Here is a 21,230-nt window from a genome sequence, read left to right on the forward strand (position 1 = left end):
CCAAACTATATTTTTTATTCTGTTTTTGAATAACTGTAATTCTGATAACGGGCTAAAGCTTAAAAAGCACTGCCTTAGCAAACTGCTAAATTTAATTTCTTTACCTAGAGTGTCACTGTAATTTCTAGTATGAAAACCATGTTGAAGTATTACATTCCAAAATGAAAACACTTTTCCTTGCACAATATCTGGAGATAAAAAGCTTGTTCTTTTTGCATCCATGTATTTTAACTTAATTTTACAATGTTATAGGAATTAAAAATCAAAGACCAAGATGCTGTGTTAATAGTTCTTAATCTAAAATTTGGTACAACACCCTGGCCAGTGTGCTGAGCGATTAGAGCTTCAGCCCAAGCACTAATGGGTTGAGGGTTTGATTCCTGGGGTCAAGGGCATGTACCTGGGCTGAAGGCTTGATCCTCAAACCCGGTTGGGGCATGTGTGGGAGGCAACCAATCAATGTGTCTCTCTTATATCTATGTCTCTGTCTCTTTCCCTCCCTCTCTCTTCCATTCTCTAAAAATTCATGAAAAAATTATCTTCAGTGAGGATAAAATAAAAAAAAGAAACCACACACAAAAATGGTTAAAATTTGGTATCAAAAACAAAGAAGCAAGGAACCTTGGATACACAAATGATAGCAACCCTAATAGCAATACAAGGTAGGGCAAAAGTAGGCTTACAGTTGTTCAGATGGAAAATAATACAATAAATAATAATACAACAGTAAACTGTTTCATGTACTCACAACTGTAAACCTACTTTTGCCCTACCCTATATATCGTTGGCGAAGAAAAGTTTACAAAGAAATTCCAAATTCCACCTTTTGAAAATTCATAATCATGGAATACTACCCATCCCTTGTCTTCCATCTTGGCCCCCAAAGGGTAATAAAAAGTAGGCATATCAAAGCAATACTGATTATTTCCATGTAAGAACAATAATAATTATGTGGCAAGAATAAACTTTAACATCAAGGAACACAATACAGTTCAGACCCCAGATTTTTTCCATTCTCTACCAGAGGACATTTTAAAAAAATTTGGATTAAGTGTAGAGCTCAAATTAAAAAACAATCATTGAAATATTAGAATTGTCTTTAATTATTTTTCCTACAATTATATATCAGAATAAATCTGAAAGTATGGTAATCATGATGTTCAACATTTAATGAGACTGTCTAATAATAGCTACAGATATCTCCTGTATGATAGTAGGTAACATTCTTTTAATGTATTAAAATCTACAAGAGGTATAAACATTTTAATTAATCACTCTTCTCAAAACTGCCACCATGAAAAAAAATTTTGTCTAAGTTTTGCCTCCTTTTTTATTACATACTTTTTATGACAGTAGGAGGAGCAGATCTACATCACACACATATTTCATAATTTTCAAATAACCAAATATTGACTATATACAAAGATATAATATCATAAGCAACAAAAATGTTCATTTTGTTTACTATCAGTTTACATTTTAACAGCTTTAATTTCTGTAAACTATTTTACAAAAACTAGTACTGAAATAGATAAACTATTTTACCTTTTCAACTACTAAAAGACGTTTTTATTATACAGTATATGGTAACAACAATTGTTGGACTACTATTATATGTTTAAGACAAACCTATGATATTTCCCAATGCCCACACTGCTTGCTCACAGACATTTTGATGGGGTGAATGGAGAAGCCTCAGGAAAAGTGGCACAGCATCTGAAGGAGAAAACATAAAATCATTTAAGTTTAAATACAGTTATATGTCAATTGTATCTCAATAAAACGGGGAAAATAGTTTAAGATACTATAATTGAAACCAAAATCTATCTTTGCTTTTTGACTGAAACCTCAAAAGAAAGAAACTTAACAAAAATATATTTGAGCCCTGGCCGGTGTGGCTCAATTGGTTGGGCATCATCCCATGCACAGAACGGTCACTGGTTTAATTCCCCATCAAGGCACATGCCTGTTTTGGGTTCGGTCCTGGTCAGGGTGTGTGTGGAAGGATCGATGCTTCTCTCTCACAGAGATGTTTCTCTCTCTCCCTCTGCCTTTCTCTCTCTAAAAAAAAAAAAAAAAAAAAAAAAAGTCAATAAAAACATGTATCTACTTGAAATATATTTTCATTACACAATTTCCTTTTTCTTTAAAAAATATGTTTTTATTGATTTTCTAGAGAGACACAAAAACATTAGTGCGAGAGAGAAACACCGATTGGTGGCCTCCTGCATGCTCTCCATCAGGGATAGAGCCGGTAACCTGGGCATGTGCCCTTGACTGGGAATTGAACTGGGAACTCTCAGTCCATGGGATGAAGCTCATCCATTAAGCCACATTGGTTGGGCTTTCATTACATGATTTCCATTAGAATAACAGTAGTGGGAAATTTCTGACCGGCAGATTACTTAGTAAGCATTAAAATGACAATTTTAACATACAGACAAATGTCAGATTAAGCTGGTAAGATTTCATTCACAATTAAACTTTGATTTAATGCCAATTTTAATATTAATTCCTTATAGATTAAGCATTATCTTCAAATTAAAAAATTAAGATTGTGGGAAACACAGAGAAAAGGTTTGTATCTGAACAGAATACTGCATTCAACAAATGATTCTTCTGCATTTTCTTCCTTCCAAAAATGCTATTTAAGTAAATGTATTTCAATCATGCTTACTTATATAATAAAAAGTAATTAATTTATCCATTATTTTTGGTATATTAAGATAGACTAGTGGTGTTAAAAAATTCTAGGTCTCTTTTCTAATCTGTAATGAACATACACATAAATGGAAAAGGAGTCAGAGATTAAGACACTGTTTTGAATTTATAAAATTTACACTGTATAGTCAACTACACAAAACAACCCAAAAAGTACAATAAAGCCACCGGAACCCCAAATCAAACCAGTTTTATCAAGACTTAATGAAATTATCTTTTCTATGTAATATCACAGCACAAGTGTCAACATAATGAAATGCTTACTCAACACTTTTGTTTCCCTTTAAAATCATGTAGAAATCATGCCTAAGATTTTAACAAGTTCAGACAAGTGTACAAGCTTATACACTGGCAAAGATTTTAAAAGTACCTTCTTTAAAATTAATTTCTGGCAGTTGTGTAAAAAAATTAATTTGTTTGTTTGGTAGAAAAACCAAAACAGTGCTCTGACTGGGTAGCACAGCTGGTCAGAACATTGTCCCAATAAGGCAAGGTTGTGGTTTGACCCCCAGTCAAGGCACATACAAAAAGTAACCAATGAATGCATAAATAAGTAGAACAACAAATCAATGTTTCTCTCTCTCTCCCCCCCTAAAAAAATCAGTATTACATATATAAATAAAAGAATCAAATAGTATTTATGTAAAAATGAACTCAAGTTATTACTTCCAAAAATAATTTTCCACTTACATCTCGTCACATAAAAGAAAAGCAATCTTATTACAAAATAATGAAAAAATTTCAAGCCATTCTTTCACTAGGACCACCTTACAAAGGAAGATTTCTCTAAAACATATGATAGAAATCCCATTGAAAGGGGCCTAGAGGCAGTATGGCAATGGTCCTAACAAATAAAGTGCAATTACAATACAGTAATCTGCTACTATAATTAGGAAATGCCAGATTTTGAATCAAATGAAATTTTGGAAATAGAAAATGTCAAGTCACTGGTACAAGATATCAAAGTAACATACTTAAGTTAGTCTATTTCAACTACCTTATGTGTTATTGAATAGCGCTGTTTTATAATACAAATAACTATTCTTTTTATTTGAATTACAGTTTACTTTTGCTAATTTCTTCTTTGTAAAAATCACAATTTTGTCAGTTAATAACCAACTTACTGGACTGAACTACTGCTTGAGTTTGTTCAGAGGTTCCAGACGCAATGTTTGTCAAAGCCCACGCAGCTTCAAACTGTAAAGAAGGACTACAAAAAACAAGTAACTTTAAACATAAAGATTTTTTACATTGGCCAAGATATCTACCAACCATTCCTCCCCTCTACAGCATTATAAAGCATGGAACAGTTTGTTTCAAAAGGTATCTATGCATCCGGAACTTGTTTTAAACTCCAATGGCTATTTAAAATTTCCCTTCAGTATGAAAAAGCATACAACCTACACAGGTGTCCTTATTTCTTAGTAAGAACTCTATTCAGATACCTGCACATTACAACCCAAACAGTTTTCTAAGTACCTATCTGGCCAAACTAGGTCTTGCCAATTTTCAAAGCTTAAATGTTACATGTATCATTCTCAAGTTCCTCTTTGGTCATTACCTTCATTTATCGGTATAAACACACCTTGAATAGTTCTTCACTTTGGTTTTTTAACTCCATCTCATAGCCCTTTTCTTTTTTATTTTAAAGATCAAACTAATCACTAGAAAATATCGTCATCTACAAAAGCTAAACCCTAAATTATTTCTTAAAATAATGTACTTACTTGTCATCTCGTTCAAGACAATGGACTAAAATAGGCAATATTCCAGATTTTATTAAGTCATCAATTGGTGGATTTCGATCACTGGACAAAAGCTTCCTATAAGAGACGTACATATCCCTTGTGAAACTTAATCACATATAATTAAATTCAAATTCACATTTAATATTGATTATAAAAAATCTGAGTATTTGGCACAAATACCTTCTCTGAAAGTTACTTTTAAAATGTATAATGCAACCTTTTCTCTATTAAAAGATATACTCATAAATTTATAGATTATTAATAATTAGGAAAAATGATAGACATTACTTTACCACTTTATTAGTATAGTAATATTATTCCCTAAATAAAGTCCCAAATATGACATAAAAAGACAACTAAATGTTTTATATGTATTAACTTTGGACTTAAATTTGAAATCAGAAAAGAAAAACTGGGCTGACTTCTTCAACATATCATTTACTTTGCTGAGAGGAATTAAGAAGTCACCAAAATATCCCAAATTATTCATACCACATCACAATGGAAGATAAAAGGACAAAAGCAGGAATGCTACTGGTACAAGTTTATAGATGAATACTAGTGTCCAATATTTCATCCTACTGTATACACCAAATCAAAGGTCATGTAAGCTCAACAACATTCTCATTAAAGTGACTAAAGTGAAATGAAGAACAGCAGTACATAGAAAAATACATGGAGAGATACTGGAAATATTAAGATGAACAAGACAGACACATCCTTGCTCTCATAGAGCTTAGAGGGTAAAACAACAAAACCTGGTGCCCATCCACACATGTGGTAGACTGTAGGGTTAGCTGATAAGCCCTCAATGTGGCCTACCCAAATCTTTACCCATTTGAATCCGTGTACTACTATTTAAATGCAATGTTTAAGAAAGCTTAATGTGCCCTGGACAGTGTGGTTCAGTTGGTTGTGCATCGTCCCATGCACCAAAAGGTTGCCGGTCAAAGCCACATGCTAGTGTTGTGGGCTTGATCCCCAGCAGGGGGAGTGCAGGAGGCAGCAGATTGATGTTTCTCTCTCACACTGATGTTTCTCTCTGTACCTCTCCCTTCCTCTCTCTAAAATAAATAAAAACACATTAAAGAAACTAAAGTTCAGCCCTGGCCGGTTTGGTTCAGCAGGTGTAGCGTCGGCCCCGGAGACCCGGTTGGTTCCTGCTAAGGCCACGTACCTCAGTTGTGGTTTGTCCCCGGCCCTCGTTGGGTTGTGTGGGAGGCAGCCACTCGATGTGTCCCTTTCACATCGATGTTTCTCTCTCTCTCTCTCCCTCCCACTCTATCTGAACAAAAAATGGAAAAATGTCCTCGGGTGAGGATTAAAATAAATAAATAAATAAATAAAAACCCCCACAAAACTAAAGTTCAGTGTGTTTGTGAGTTCAGAACATTGCTACCAATTTTAATACTCTAAATCAGAGAATTTTAATAAATCCAGTTGGTTTATAACCGTTCTATATTATTTGTTCACAGTTAAATAAGTGTCAAGACCACTATATGGTGAAAACCCAAAGCAGAACTTCTAAGTTTTAAAATTTAAGTATATCCTCAAATTTAACTTACCTAGCAGCTTGAACTGCACTTAATTGAATTCCTTGGTTATCACTTGAAGCATTCTATAAAAAATAAAAACAGTTTTGATGTAGATACATAATAATTAGTTAAGTCTGAGAAATACAATGAAGAGAGAAAAAAAACTCAACTTACTTGAACAATAGCTTCTAGAGAGGTATTTTGCTGGGAAAAAAGTTAAAGTGAAAACTAAGTTAGAAAGTCACCTTAAAATTCTGTATTTATTTAAAATCTTTCACTGGTAGTTTTAAGTCACCAGAATAACAATAACTTACCACTCTATAATCACCATCTATATCAGAGTCTTCACAGATATCTTCATGTGGTACATTCCTTCTCTTTAAGAGATGTTCATCTCTTTTATTCTTAAGAAAGAAAGAAAAAAAAAAAGAACTTTAATAAAATAAAGCTAAATACTTTCATATGAAGGTTAGGCTATCCTGTACCTACAAACTGAAATAAATATGAAGTATTTTTTAAAAATAAAATGTAAATGTAAAAAATTAAACCAAACTGTGAATTAAACATTTAATCAACGTAAATTTGAGCCTCAAACTCCAAATATAATATTTTTAATAAACTGTGAAGTATGTAAAACAAACTAAAGAATAAAATTTGATTACAAAAGAGGATATAGTTTAAGAGAGAATCAAACATACATATTTATTTAAAAGTACTAAAGCATTTTATACATCATCTGGGAGCTTCTCTTTATCTAAAAAAAAAGTCAAAGCAAAAGTTGGGCAGTTCAAAAATCAGAAAAAAATCATTATTACCTTACAAAAATCAAGGACCACTTGAATTTCATTACAATGTTTAGGACAAACTTAAAAAATAAATCCTCAATTACTTTAATACTTGAAAAGTTGATGAAATTTATAAGTAACAAGTTCCTTTCAGGGTGTAATTAGTACTGTAAATAGAATTATTTAGTATAACTATACTCATGATTTATAATTTATATAAATCATTAAAAATTACAGGAGAAAAAACATTTAATAACTTGTTTCTCTCTGTTTTTTGATAGTGGTAAAGACAAAATTTGCCAACTTCAACAAAAGCTTGCCAAATTTAGTCAAAATCGTTCAATTTTCAAAAGAAAAAGAAATGCTAAGCATTTGAGATTTATATACATTTGATATCTTCTGTACATACCGTAATATTATAATGATGCTTACAAGTACCCAAAATTAATCAGACTTACCTTCCTTAATTCAACTACAACTTCATTTCGTTGTCTTCTCATAGTCTACAAGAAAATAAAGAAAAATATTTTTTAAAAATCACCTCAAATTCCATCACTCAGATGAAACCATGTTAACAGTTTGATGTACAACTCCTTATCTTACCTTTAAAAAAAAAAAAAAAGTTTTTATTGATTTTTTTAGAGAGAGAGGAAGGGAGAAAAACATTGGCTGCCCACATGCCCCACACTGGGATCGAGCCCACAACCCCGAGCATGTGCCCTGAATGGGAGAATCAAACCGGGACTTCTCAGTCCATGGGTCGACACTCAATCCACTGAGCCACACCGGCCGAGCTCCTTATCTTTTCTTCTAGTCATGTATGTACTTGTAATAGTTTACTCATAATAAACATCATATTATATAGAAAATTTTCTACCCCTTCACATTCATATTCTCAAATATTAAAAATCTCTTTGAAATTATTAATAGATCTATAATATTGGATATACATTAATTTTCAAAACTGTAACATAAGAGTTATAAAAATACAAAGATACAAAGAATAAAAAAAAAAACCCATGATCTCACCCCCCATAAACTAGTTAAAAAGTAATGTATGTATAGTTGGCCCTCGTTTATCGTGGTTAATCAGTTTTAGACTCTAGCGCAATAAATGAATTTCCACGAAGTAGGATTTTTTATATACAGTCGTCCCTTGCCACTTGCCACTTCATGCTTTGACTTTTTATATTTGAAGAAACCGTGATAGAGTGAAGCCGTGAAAGTCAAAACGCAAAGTGGCGAGGGACGACCTTACAAGGTTAGTAAATTCAACTGCTTTAGAAGAAACAGTGGGGAGCCCTCCTGTCCATTCAGTCTCTCTTTTTAAATGTAAACACTGTTAGATTTACTATGATTCTGACACACTTATCTGTTTATTCTGTTCTTCACCTCACTTTCATTTTATTTGTAGATTTTAGAGATCTGTGGTGGTATACACAGATCAATTTCATTCTTCCTAATGACCACAATAATTATTCTATTTTATACTATAACCATTCTCCTGTTTTTTAAAACTATACTTTTAATTTTTTTTAGAGAGAGAGGATGGGGGGGAGAGACAGAAACATCGATGTGAGAAACATGGATCAGCTGCCTCCTGCACACCCCATACTGGAGATCCAGCCTGCAACCCAGGCATGTGCCCTGACCAGGAATCAAACCTGGACCTCTCAGTCCATGGGCCTACTACGCTCAATCCACTGAGACACACCAGCAGAGCATTCTCCTATTTTTTTTAACATGTTATCTAATTTTAAAGTCACCTAACACATGGATATATGCTCACTATAAAATATTCACATGTTCAAAACAATGTAAGTTCAAGCTCTTCAATATATGGGCTCACTTCTTTCTAATGACTGCATATGCCAAGACATATTAAGTGGAAAGAGCAAGTCACAAAGTCACACGTAGGTGTCCAATAAATATCTCAAATTTATGTCCAAAACCAAACTTTTGATCTTTAACAAACATGGGTACTCTATCCCATATTAGTTTATAAGTGAAATAAGATTATGGGTTCTTTTACTCTTTGCACCTTTGTATTTTTGTATCTTACTGTTTAAAAAAATTTATGATATAGCCAATATAATAGATCTATTAATAATTTCAAAAAAAATTTCAGCAAATGGCAACTCCCTTCCAGTTGCACAGACCAAAAATTTTGGGGCCATCCTTGGTTATTCTTTTTCTCACACATCAAATATGTTTGCAAATCCTATTGATTCAACTTTCAAAACTTATATGAAATCCAACTACATATGTATCACTACCTCCTCTGCTGTGACTCTGGTCCAACTTATCATTCCTTACCCAGATTACTGTAGAAGCTTCCTAACTTGTATACCTCCTTCTATTCTTTCCATCATCCTCCCAAGTCCATTCTTATCATAGCAACCAAAGGAATCCTTACAGGGAATCTTTATTTTTGTGTGCCATGGAATCCTTTGGGAGCCTGGTGAAATCAATGGTCACCTTCTGTGATAGTGTTTTTAAATACAGAAAAGAAATGTGTAAGATTAAAAATAAAACACATCCTATTGATATATAGTTGTAAAAAAATACGTAAGTATGGAAACAAAAATTGTGTGTTTATTATCACATTAAATGGATATAGCAGTGGGTCCAATAACTACTACTATTTCAAAGTACTGATGACGATAAATTATATTTCAGGATATCTTGCAACAATAACATGACTTTTTATGGGTGGTGACAAAGTCATGGGTAACTTTAATAACTGCTAAGGTTTATTGGCTACATTATTAAGTGAAGTGTGGACCAAAAAAGTGGTTCTAGGGAAAATAACCTCACAGGATGATCTTATAAATTCCTAACTGGGCAGGCCATGGGGTGGGGGGTCATCATGCCTGAGGCAAGTACCTTTTTTAGTATAAGGTTTATCTTTGCCTTAAGCAAAAATTGTTTCTGTGCCATCTAGGTTAAACACATCTCTGAAATGCCTCTTTTCAGAAGTATGACCACCCTCAACTCAAGAGAGCATATAATCTTGTTAATATTTTTGTAATCCGATACCTGCTTTGCTTTCTGTCACCTTTCTGGAACCTCATTTGCATTCCCTCCATAAAAGAAAATTGCAAAATTGTCCCTCTCCGGAGTATCTGAGATCTTGCTTCTTGGTAACTGTCATCAGCATGGCTCAAATAAACTCTTATAAAATTCTCTACAGGTTTTAGTTCTTACTTCAACAAAAGAAAATACTGTTTCAGTTATAAATTAGTGAAAATAACAATGTACTTTTTTTCTAAATTCCCAGGCACACCTGAATTGTACACACAGACTCCATGGAATGAAGGACTCAGCGAAGAACCCCTTTCTAAAGTGTCAGTCAAGACTATGTTACACTTGTGTTCAAAACCATCCTAGGGCTCTCCACTTTCAAGTAAAACACTAGTCATTACAATGGCTTAAGTCCAGTAAAATATTCCCCTCATTCCCTCCGCCGGAGGAAAATGGGGGTTCTACAGAAAGTAACCTCACAGGTGATCTGATCATAAATTCCTAACTGAGCAGGCCATGGTGGGTTAGTCACATGTTATAACTTTGTTAGTGAAAGGTTTTTTAAGCAAGCCCTGCCCCCATTGTTTTTGGGCACCTAAGTTAATGCACCTTTGAAATGCTATAAGTAACACACCGGAAGGAGTAACCATCCTTAAGGGGCACTTAATCTTGTTAACCCATCCTGTAATCGAATCCCGCCTTGTTTTCCCCCATATGTAATCTTCCCTAGTTCCTCTTGAATTCCAAATGCATAAAAGAAACTGAAAACTTAACTCTGGAGCATTTGAGATCTTGCTTCCTGGCTACTGCCATCAGTTTTGGCTCAAATAAAATCTTACAAAAATTCTTTACACTCCCCAGTTACCATCTCTCAGATCTCAGCTCTTATTCTCTTTATTCATTCTGCTTTTTCACTAACTTTGCTACCACTTCACACTGGAAATGCTCTCTTCAAGGCCTTCACTACACTATACAGCATCTCCTAAGAAGATGGACTCCATAGACAAATTGCTTGGATTCAATTTTTAGCCATACTACTTACTAGCTCTCCATGCCTCAGTTTTCTCATCTATAAAATGAGGATAGTAATCCTATTTCAAAGGATTAATGTAAGGATTAAATAAATTAATTTATGTGAAGTGCTTAAACAGTTCATAGCATATAGCAGTATATGTGTTAGCTATTATCACTGCAGCTACTAGTCAGGCTCTAATGCTCTTCCCTCGCTATCTGTAGTGCTCACTATCATCTTCTAGTCTTTCAAATGTTACTTCCATGGTGAGATTTTCCCTTTCCTAACCTAGCAACTCTCCATTTGGTACTTTCTATTCTTCTTCTCTGCCTTATTTTTCTCCATACCATGTTATCACATTCTAATGTACTATATATTAACTTTTTTGCAAAATGAATGAAAATAATTAAACAAGGATTAGAATAAGAGTTTTAACATTCATTATAGTTTAATCATTATAGTCTTAAGACGTAAGAAATATTTCTTTTGACAAATAAGAAAACCAATTAATTACTAAGTTATATTGTGTCCCAGAAATCTTAAAGTCAAAGAGTCCAGACCAATTTTAGAGCTTAGGGTTCTAAAGCAAAAGTACTATATCCAGACTAAGAGGTTTGCATTGTATCACAAATACAAAAACAATAAACTCTAGTAAACAACAATAAAAACTATGTCTCATACAGAAAATAAAATCTGTAAAATATACCACTTAAAAAATTGTTCAATAAAAGGCTTTTTATTATCCATTGGCAAGTTTGGCAGCCTTTTAGAATTCAGTTAAGTTTTCAGTTTCTTTTATGCATTTGGAATTCAAGAGGAACTAGGGAAGATTACATGTAGGAGAAAAGTTTGATTGGAATAAAGTTTTTATTAGTAACTACTCCATCTAAAGAAGCAGGATTAAAGTACATGGGCTTTAGCTTCTTTGTAATAAAGCCAACCTATTAAATAAATCCAAAACAAATACTGCTAAATATAAATATTTTATTTACACCAAAAAATTTTTCCCCATTATAGTACATCTTATTTATTAAATTTGGAGTTTCTGATAATTTGGAACTATCAATAAAATATTTATCAAACCAATTTAACACTGTAGTTATGACATAACTACTCAAAGAAATTTATTTGCAAAATAGGAGATTTGACAAGATATTAGAGCAGAAAAGAAATAGTTTTCTTCTCTTGGAAAAAAGCTATTACCTCCAAGGTAAAGAGAAGACTGAATGACACAGTAGAAAGATATCCTATGCACCAGCCTGGCAGCATTTACCTGTTTTTACTGGTAAAAAAAAATGCCTTTAAAGTGTTAGATATTCAGACATTTTCAACTCACAACCCCATCTCAAATCAAGAAGGGCTTTTAAGAAAAGCCAAGGTCCAATGAAAGGGGTATATAAGGCTTCTTTTCCTAAGTCTTTCCTTATCTTAAAGAGCAGGGTTTTTATATACTATACGTGAAAATAATAGTTGTGAATTCAGATGATCTAGACTGATGCAGTAAGCTGTCAATTAGAATTCTAAAAGGCTGCCAAACTGGCCAAAAGCTTATTTATAGGCCAAAGGACAAAGGCTGTAAATGGGAGAGGGAGAAGCAAAGAAAGGTACTGAGTAAAAGAGGAGAGTTCAGACAGATCACCCAGAATTTTTATTATTTCTTTGCGTGTAATATAAACTTCAAATTCAGTCAAAAGGAGACACTGACATTGTCAAAAAATTCAAACAAGTTAACTTTACAGAACACAGAATGCTATTTCGATCTTAAAAACTTCAGTTTTAAAACTTAACAAATAATACTGTGTGTCCATCACTGTGCTAGGTTCTAGGAATTAAAACACTTTATTTGCTCTAATGGTGTATAGGGTCTAGCATTTTCTTTCCAATTTATAGCTACTTATTTTCAGGTAGTGGCTACTTAATTTCCAAGTCATTTTTACCAATGATTCATTTTTCTTTAAAACTCTAAAACACTATTAATTTAAAACATGATACAATAAACTGTATGAAATTTGAATGTTTTAAAGTTTTCCTGAGTAAAAAGTTTGGGTTTCGATCAGGAAGGACTCAATCTCACTAGAAAACTGTTTAAAGAAAATTCTAAAGTTAGTCATATACAAAGGATAAGAAACACAGTGCTTTGATTTTATTTCATTCAGCCTATCATTCGTATCCTAGGAATGATACTATGTAATACCACAAAAACAAAAGAAAATAAAAATTTTAAAAATTAATCTGGCATAAGATATTTTGTGGGTGATGAGATATAGTCTAAAGCTAGATTGTGGCAATGTTTTTACAACTCCGAAAATTTACTAAAAATCACTGAATTGTACCCTTAAAACATGGGAGTTCTACATAAGGTAAATTATATCTCAATAAAGTGTTTTAAAAAGTTATAAATACATAAACATACACATCCCTCCTCCCTTAATATGAATTACTACTGTACTACTATTTAGAGACTGCTGGAAAGCATTCATTCAATCATTCAAATATTTACTAATTACCTAATTAGCCAAGCATTAAAAAAGTACAAAGACTGAACAGACATGGCATATGTATGGCCTTAAGGAGTTAGTACTCTTATGACATTGAAATATAATAAAATAGTAATAAGACCTAACATTTAGAAAATATTGGGTGCCAAACACCATCCTAAACATGTTACTTGATTTCACTCATTTAATAAATATAATGTGGTAACAGGTCCACTGTTCTTGACAATAGAGAGATAAGTAATAGAGATGAAATATAAGCGAATCTTTAAGGCTGAATGGAAATTCATTTACAGACAGGCATTCCAGGTAGAAAATATACACAAAGAGAGAATTATAAAAGATGGCACATGCAGGAACTGTTGAAGAATGTCAAAAGCCAGGAACAAAAAGGCAAGGAGGCAAATTAATGTCATGAAAAGCAAACCTAAAAATTTTCAGAGAAAAGTGAGTTACTGGTGTTTTCAACCTAAATGGTCATCACATTCTAAACACACTTGGTAAGTACAACAGTTGTTCAACCCATAAATATGATAAACCAAATGCTAAAAATATATTAACTACAAAAGTCTGTTTTTCCCTTCATTTCCTATTTTCCTCTCATTTCAGCTCCACTTGATCTGTCCAGCAGCAGCCATCATGTTGCTTATTCATGCCTTTGCCAAACAGTATGTTATGTTGTCAAATTGCATACGATTAGCAAATAAATCCCAACTTTACATTTATGACAATAAAACGAGATTTTTTTTAATGCTTACTCAAACTGTGATTTATTCTCAGAGACAATATTTGTTAATAGAATAGAGAAAAGTTCTAATTACCACTACTGGTGATGGGCAAAAGTCTTCACAAGCAGAATCAAGTTCTTAATCTCTGACAAGTAAAATGATTAGTGATGATTGAGGATAAGAGGAGTCTGAAAGTAAATTCAGAGTATGAGGCCAGATTTAACCTTGGCAAAGCTATTGGCACAGTTTTAAGAAACAATTATAGTCTATAGATATCAAACTCTAAAAATCCACACCTAAATTATAAGCACTGAAACTGCCCTAGCTGGTGTGGCTCAGTTGGTTGAGTGCTGTTTGAGCACATACCCAGGTTGCAGGTTCGATCATTGGTCTGGGGGCATGCGGGAAGCAGCCAATTAATGTTTCTCTTTTCCTCTCTAAAATCAGTAAAACCGTATTTTAAAAAAAATGTGTTTAGATTATAAGCAATGAAACTTAATTACATGAATTGAATATAACTTAAAAAAATCACAAAAAACCTAAGTAACCATTAACAGTTGTTAATTCCAAGGAATGGGATTACACTAGATTTTCAAACAATACGAATATGTATTAAATTAAAAACTTATATATATCTGTTTGGTAATAATTATAAAGGTATGAAAGAATAAGAAGAATTTCCAGTATTTCTATTCACCTATCTTGTACAAGAGTGGTGTGGGTGTGTGTGTGTTGCGGGGAGGAATAGATAGGAAAAAATACATGTATACTTACATACATCTCCTCCCATGATTAGTTACTATGTGACTATACTACTCCATTAGTATGGTTTCCAGTTCCAGTTCTACCTTTAATTAACTCAGTCTTAGACAAGTTACCATGTTTATGAACATTAATTCCCTTATCTGTAAAGTGAGAGAATTCAACAGATCTCTAAGATCTTTTATGTCTCAAATATCTTATCAATTTTATTAACTTCAAAAAACAATGTCAATAAATATTTAATTGCCATTCGTACAAGTTACTATGCACAGCAATAATTTCTATGGTAGGAATCCTGAAAAAGCCATAGCTCAAAATTGTAAACAAGTAAGAGTTATTTTCTGGCTCTGGTACAGTTCCTCAGTGTTTTCATATTTTGCACTATTTTTGCCTTAAATTATAACAAATGAACTTGTATGTGTGTGATGCATGTTCATGTGAGTTGTTGGAGAAGTGTTGGGCAGGAAAAGAAAAATGGTTAACAAACAACCATAGGTTTGCAGAGACACATATATAACCTTCTTATAGAGAGTGATTAAGGACAAAACAGAGAAATCTGTTATACTAAACAAATACATATTTAAATTTTATATGAGCAAAAAGGAAGCTATTCCCCTTTTAGAATGAATAAAGTATAAGGGATGATGAAATGATGGCAAGAATGATCATTTCTCTTCAAACAGTTGAGTACTTCACAAAAGAAATAAAATTTCACAAACTGATTGAACAGCAGATTGAAGAAAATTCAACACATGGGAAAGATATTGGGAAAAATTATGAATAAGAAACAAAATGAGATTCAAACAATTAAGGAAGTCAAGAGAACCCAAGCTTTACACCTCTGCTGAAGAAATCTAATTTCCCTGCTTATTTGGTGCATTCTCAGATAAGAAAAACAATTATTTTGTTCCATTTGTAAAACAATTACAGATTAAAATAAAATATGAAAAGAGAGATTAAAGAATGTTCTTCCTTCTATGTCATTTGAACACAATCAATTCAAATTCATGGTTTTATTACAGAAAAATCTACACAAATAACATTGTAAGATTCTTCAACTGGGAAGAAATCACTTAAAATTATCTCATTTTATAGAGAAAGGAACTGAGGCCCAGTGACTTCCCCACCAGCAAGGCTCAGATTATCCTGACCTCAGTCCAGTGTTTATTATATTACACTATACTACCTTTTTAAAAAATCCTTACCCAAGGATATTTTTCCACTTATCATCAGACAGAAAGGGAAAGAAGGAGGAGAGAGAAACATCGATGTGAGAGAGACACATCAACTGGCTGCCTCCTGCATGACTCGACCAGGGCTGGGGACGAACCACAACTGAGGTACAGGCCCTTGACTGGAATCGAACCCGTGACTCACTGGTCCAAGGGCCGATGCTCTAACTGCTGGGCCAAACCTGCCAGTGCTACACTATCTTTTTATCCCAGGTCTACTTCTGTTACATATCTCTTTAAATAAACTACTTTTCCCTCTTTTTATTTACTTACAAAATATTCTTTAATTTTCCTTTGTGAATTTTGATCAATGGTTCTCTCTTGCTCTCTTCCAAGTATGTTCTCAGGTGAGGATTAAAAAAAAAAGCATAACTCGCCCTGGCCAGTTTGGCTCAGCGGTTAGAGCATTGGCCTGCAGTCCAGAGAGACCCGGGTTCGGTTCCCGCTAAGGGCGCGTACCTCAGTTTCAGTTTGTCCCCGGCCCTGGTTGGTCATGCGGGTGGCAGCCACTCGATGTGTCTCTTTCACATCCATGTTTCTCTCTGTCGTTCTCTTCCTTTCTCTCCCTCCCACTCTATCTGAACAACAACAACAACAAAAATGGAAAAATGTCCTCGGGTGAGGATTAAAAAGAAAAAAAAGCATAACTCTAGTTTTCTTATATTAAACAGATCTGTACATCTACATACACAGAAAATCATTTTTTTCATCCAACAAATATTTACTGACCACCTACTATGTGCCATAAAACTGTTCTCAGTGCTAAGGATACATTAGGGAACAAACACAAAAATCCCTACCATCATGGAACCTACATGTTAGAGTGGGGACAGACAATAAGTAAAACTAAAATATACAGCATGTTAGATAGTGACAAATATCAGAAAGAAAAATAACAAGTCCAGAAGGGGAATATTTTTAAGATCATCTTTAAGAAGATGAGCAAACAAGTCATGTGAATATTTTGGAGAAACTATTCAAGGTAGAGGGATTAGCAAGTAAAAAAGGCACAGACATGAGAGAAAAGGAAAGGCAAGGAGTCCAGGGTGGCTGACATGCAGTGAACAAAGAGGAATATGAAACGGATAACCACTGTAAAGATTTTACTCTTAGTGAGATAGAAAGCCACTGATGGGTTCTGAGCAAAGGAGTCATGCCCCGACTTAAAATGGAATCATTCCAGATGCTGTGCTGGGAATACACATTAACCGTAGAAATCCAGGTAAGAGATATACCTTGGACCAGAGTGAAGGCGGTGGATACCATGAGATTGGGGTTCTGGTTATATTTGAAAGACTGAACCTATAAAATTTCCTAATGGACTGGACAGGACCGTGAAAGAAAGGAGACAATGATGACTTGAAGGATTTTGGCCCAAGCAACTGGAAGACAGAATTACCATTTACTGAGATGGGGCAGAATGAATGATTAGCAGGTTTGCGGAATAACAAAAATTAAAACATAAATAAATAAATAAAATGTTTTTAAATCCTCACCCGAGGACATTTTTTTGCATTTATCTTCAGACAGAATGGGAGGGAGAGAGGGAGGAAGAGAGAGAAATATCGATGTGAGAGAGACACATCAAGCGGCTGCCACCCACACAACCCAAACCGGGGCCGGGGGACAAACTGCAACTGAGATATGTGCCCTTAGTGGGAACCAAACCCAGGACTCTCTGGTCCGCGGGCTGATGCTGTAACCGCTGAGGCAAACTGGCTAGGGCGGAATAACAAAATTTTTGAACATGCTAAGTTTAATGTGCTTACAATGAGTCAAAATGAGATGTCCAGTAGTCAATTGAGTCTAGAGCTCAAGGAAGAGGTTAGGACTAAAAATACAAATTTAGAAAGTTGGCAGTGAATAAATAATTTTGAAAACCAGGTAATCTGATGAGATTATCTATGGAGTGAGAATAAATTCAGGTACTCCAAAATTAAAAGGCAAGAGACTAAGAAGGAACAGTCATGGAGACAGAGGGTATAGGAACCTATGCAAGTCTGGGACCAAGTAAAAAAATTATTTTGTCAAATGGTGCTGATAGGTCAAATAAGATTACAACTGAGAACTATTAGATTATTGAATATACATTTACTTTATAAAGCATTTTAATCATCATCATAGAAACAAAGGCCCTAATATCCCCCACCCCTCACACCCATCTACTATGAATTCTGGTCTGTTTCCATTACCATTTATTTCCATTCCTAAAAAAATACTATTTAAGACTTAAAGCTTCTAACCCACATCTCATTTACTGCGTTATATAGTACTGTACCTGAGTAAGTTACAGAACTAAAAGAGCGCTCTGGTATCTATATAAAACATGAAGATTTCTCCAAAGAAATACAAAACCCTCTCTAGCCCTTACTTGTTTTCATAACCGGAACCTCAATTTCTGACTAGGTCACAGTATTTTTTTTTATCCTCACCTGAGGACATTTTTCATTTTTTGTTCAGGTAGAGTGGGAGGGGGAGAGAGAGAGAGAAACATCGATGTGAAAGAGACACATCGAGTGGCTGACACCTGCACGACCCAATCAGGGCCGGGGACAAACTGCAACTGAGGTACGCGCTCCTAGCGGGAACCGAACCCGGGTCTCTCTGGACCACTGGCCGACGCTCTAACCGCTGAGCCAAACTGGCCAGGACTAGGTCATCGTACTGTTGGGACAACTAAATTTGTGTAAATTGGTCATAAGGGTTCCCCTCCCAAATTAACCACTTTTACAAGAATTTAAATTAAAAAAATCTTTAAACCATAAAATACATCAAATGTATAAAAAAAATAGAGAGATCATAACAGATACCCATGTATTAATAAGTATCACTATTTGACATATTTGCTTTATTTTTTAAAGAAATGAAAATTTCAGTGTTACAGATATTGCTAATATCTCACTCCAACCTAACCTTTATATTCTCCCCAGAGCAACCATTTAAAAAAATTTAATTAAAAAAAAATGTGTTATTACATTTTTTTAGAGAGAGATAGAAACATCAATTGGCTGCCTCCTACAAGCCCCCTTACTGGGTATTGAGCCTGCAACCAAAGCATGTGCCCTGACCAGGAATTAAACCAGGACCTCTCAGTTGATGAAACAACACTCAATCCACTGAGCCACACTGGTTGGGCCAAATTTGTTTAACTCTTATGGGTGTTTTTACTGTATATCAACACATTTATAATAGTTTTATATATTTAATATTTTTACATGAACATCATGCCATACATATCCTTAGAGCGTTGGTCCTTGGGCTGAAGGGTCGCCAGTTCGGGTGAGGATAAAAAGAGAAAATAAATAAAAACAAAAAGCAATAGAAAATATCTTCAGGTGAGGATTAACCAAAACAAACAAACAAACAAACAAACAAACAAACTAAACTATTTCAAGATTTTTATTGTTGCCCTGGCAGTTTGGCTCAGTGGTGAGGATTACCCAAAATAAATAAATAAACAAACAAAACAAAATAAACTTTTAAAAAAGATTTTTACTGATGCACAGGCTGGTTTGGCTCAGCAGTTAGAGCGTCGGCCTTCGGACCAATGAGTCGAGAGTTTGATTTTTGTCAAGAATATGTGCCTTGGTTGTGGTTCACCCTGGGTCCATGTGGGAGGCAACCAGTTGATGTATCCCTCTCACGTTGATGGTTCTCTCTCCATTTCTGTCTCTTTCTCTCCCCCACTCCATCTGAAGATGAGGATTAAAAAAAAAAGATTTTTGATTTTTTTTAGAGTGAGAAGGAAGTGGGAGAGAAAGACAGAAACATCAATGTGAGAGACAAACATCTGAGAGAGAAACATGGACTGGCTGTCTCCTGTACATCCCCTACCGGCCTGAAATCTGAGCATGTGCCCTGACTGGTATCAAACCAGCAACCTTTCAGTGCATGGGACAATGCCCAATCAACTGAGGCCACACAGGCCAGGGTTAACTTTATTTTTTAAAGCAGTTTTAAGTTCATTGCTAAAATGAACAGAAAGTACAGAGTTCCAATGTATTCCCTCCCCCTCTAGCACTATTGAATCCCACACAATGGGATGGTACATTTATTACAATTGATGGATTTATACTGACACGTCATCATCATCCAAAGTCCATCGTTTACATTAGGGTACTTTCTATGGGTATTGACAAATGTATCCACCATTATATCACACAGGTAAGTTTCACTGTCCTAAATATTCTCTGTACTCCACCTATAACTCCTGGAAACCACTGATCTTTTACTGTCTAGTTTTGCCTTTTCCAGAATGTTATACAGTTGGAATACAAAGTAGCCTTTTTGATGGGCTTCTTTCACTTAAAAATATATATTTAGGGTTCTCCCATGTCTTTTCATGTCTCAATAGCTCATTTCTTCTTAGGCTGAATAATACTCCACTGTCTGAATGTACCACAATTTATTTATTAATCTAGTGAAGAGCATCTTGGGTGCTTCCAAGTTTTGTCAATTATGAACAAAGCTGCTCTGTATGGACAAAAAAATTTCAATTCATTTGCATAAACACCAAAGGGTGTAATTAATGGATTATATGGTAAGAATATATTCAGTTTTGCAAGAAATTGCCAAACTGTCTTCCACAGCGGCTGTGCCATTTTGTATTTCCACCCATAATAAATGAGTTTCTGTTGCTCCAAATTCTCACCAGCATATGGTACTGTCAGTTTTTTCCTTTCCTTTTAAATTGTGGTAAAATACACATAATATAAAATATACTATCTTAATCATTTTCTAAAAATTAAAAATAGATAAAAAAGCATTGTAAAATTACCATTATAAACATTTTTAAGTGCACAGTTGAGTGGTGCAAAGTACATTCACACTGCTGTGCATCCAATCTCCAAAACTCTTCATCTCAAAAAATTGAATCTCCATCTATACCCATTAAACAACTCTCTCCTTTCCTCTTCCTTCAGTAATCAAGCTACTTTGTTCTATGAATTTCAATATTCTAAACACCTAATGTAAGTAGGACCATACAGTATTTGCTTTTTGTGGCTAAGCATAATGTCCTCAAGGTTCATCTATGTTGTAACATGTGAATTCCCTTTCCTCCTTATGTCAGAATAATATTTCATTTTATGTATATACCACATTTTGTTTGTCCATTCACCCATTGAAGGACATTTGGGTTGCTTCCACCATTTGCCTATTGTAAATAATGCCGCAATGAACACAAATA

At 34.2% G+C, this 21,230-nt stretch overlaps 1 protein-coding gene across 2 annotated transcripts in view; it reads right to left on the minus strand.

The window, feature by feature from the left end:
• The window catches only part of KPNA4 (karyopherin subunit alpha 4), a 58,846-nt gene that overhangs the window by 21,637 nt on the left and 15,979 nt on the right, over positions 1–21,230 (minus strand). For both annotated transcript variants that reach the window (XR_004956796.1, XM_036242707.1), the window contains exons 2-8: positions 7,248–7,292; positions 6,319–6,408; positions 6,179–6,208; positions 6,035–6,087; positions 4,449–4,544; positions 3,846–3,931; positions 1,630–1,716 (exon numbers count right to left, since the gene is read on the minus strand). Coding sequence is in view for 1 of the 2 variants with exons in the window: in XM_036242707.1 (XP_036098600.1) it covers positions 1,630–1,716; positions 3,846–3,931; positions 4,449–4,544; positions 6,035–6,087; positions 6,179–6,208; positions 6,319–6,408; positions 7,248–7,292 (487 nt within the window). In the remaining variant the exon portion in view is untranslated. The remainder of the gene's footprint in view (positions 1–1,629; positions 1,717–3,845; positions 3,932–4,448; positions 4,545–6,034; positions 6,088–6,178; positions 6,209–6,318; positions 6,409–7,247; positions 7,293–21,230) is intronic.

This window comes from Molossus molossus, unplaced genomic scaffold (genome assembly GCF_014108415.1).
Source record: "Molossus molossus isolate mMolMol1 unplaced genomic scaffold, mMolMol1.p scaffold_m16_p_5, whole genome shotgun sequence".
In the NCBI taxonomy this organism is placed as follows: Eukaryota; Metazoa; Chordata; class Mammalia; order Chiroptera; family Molossidae; genus Molossus; species Molossus molossus.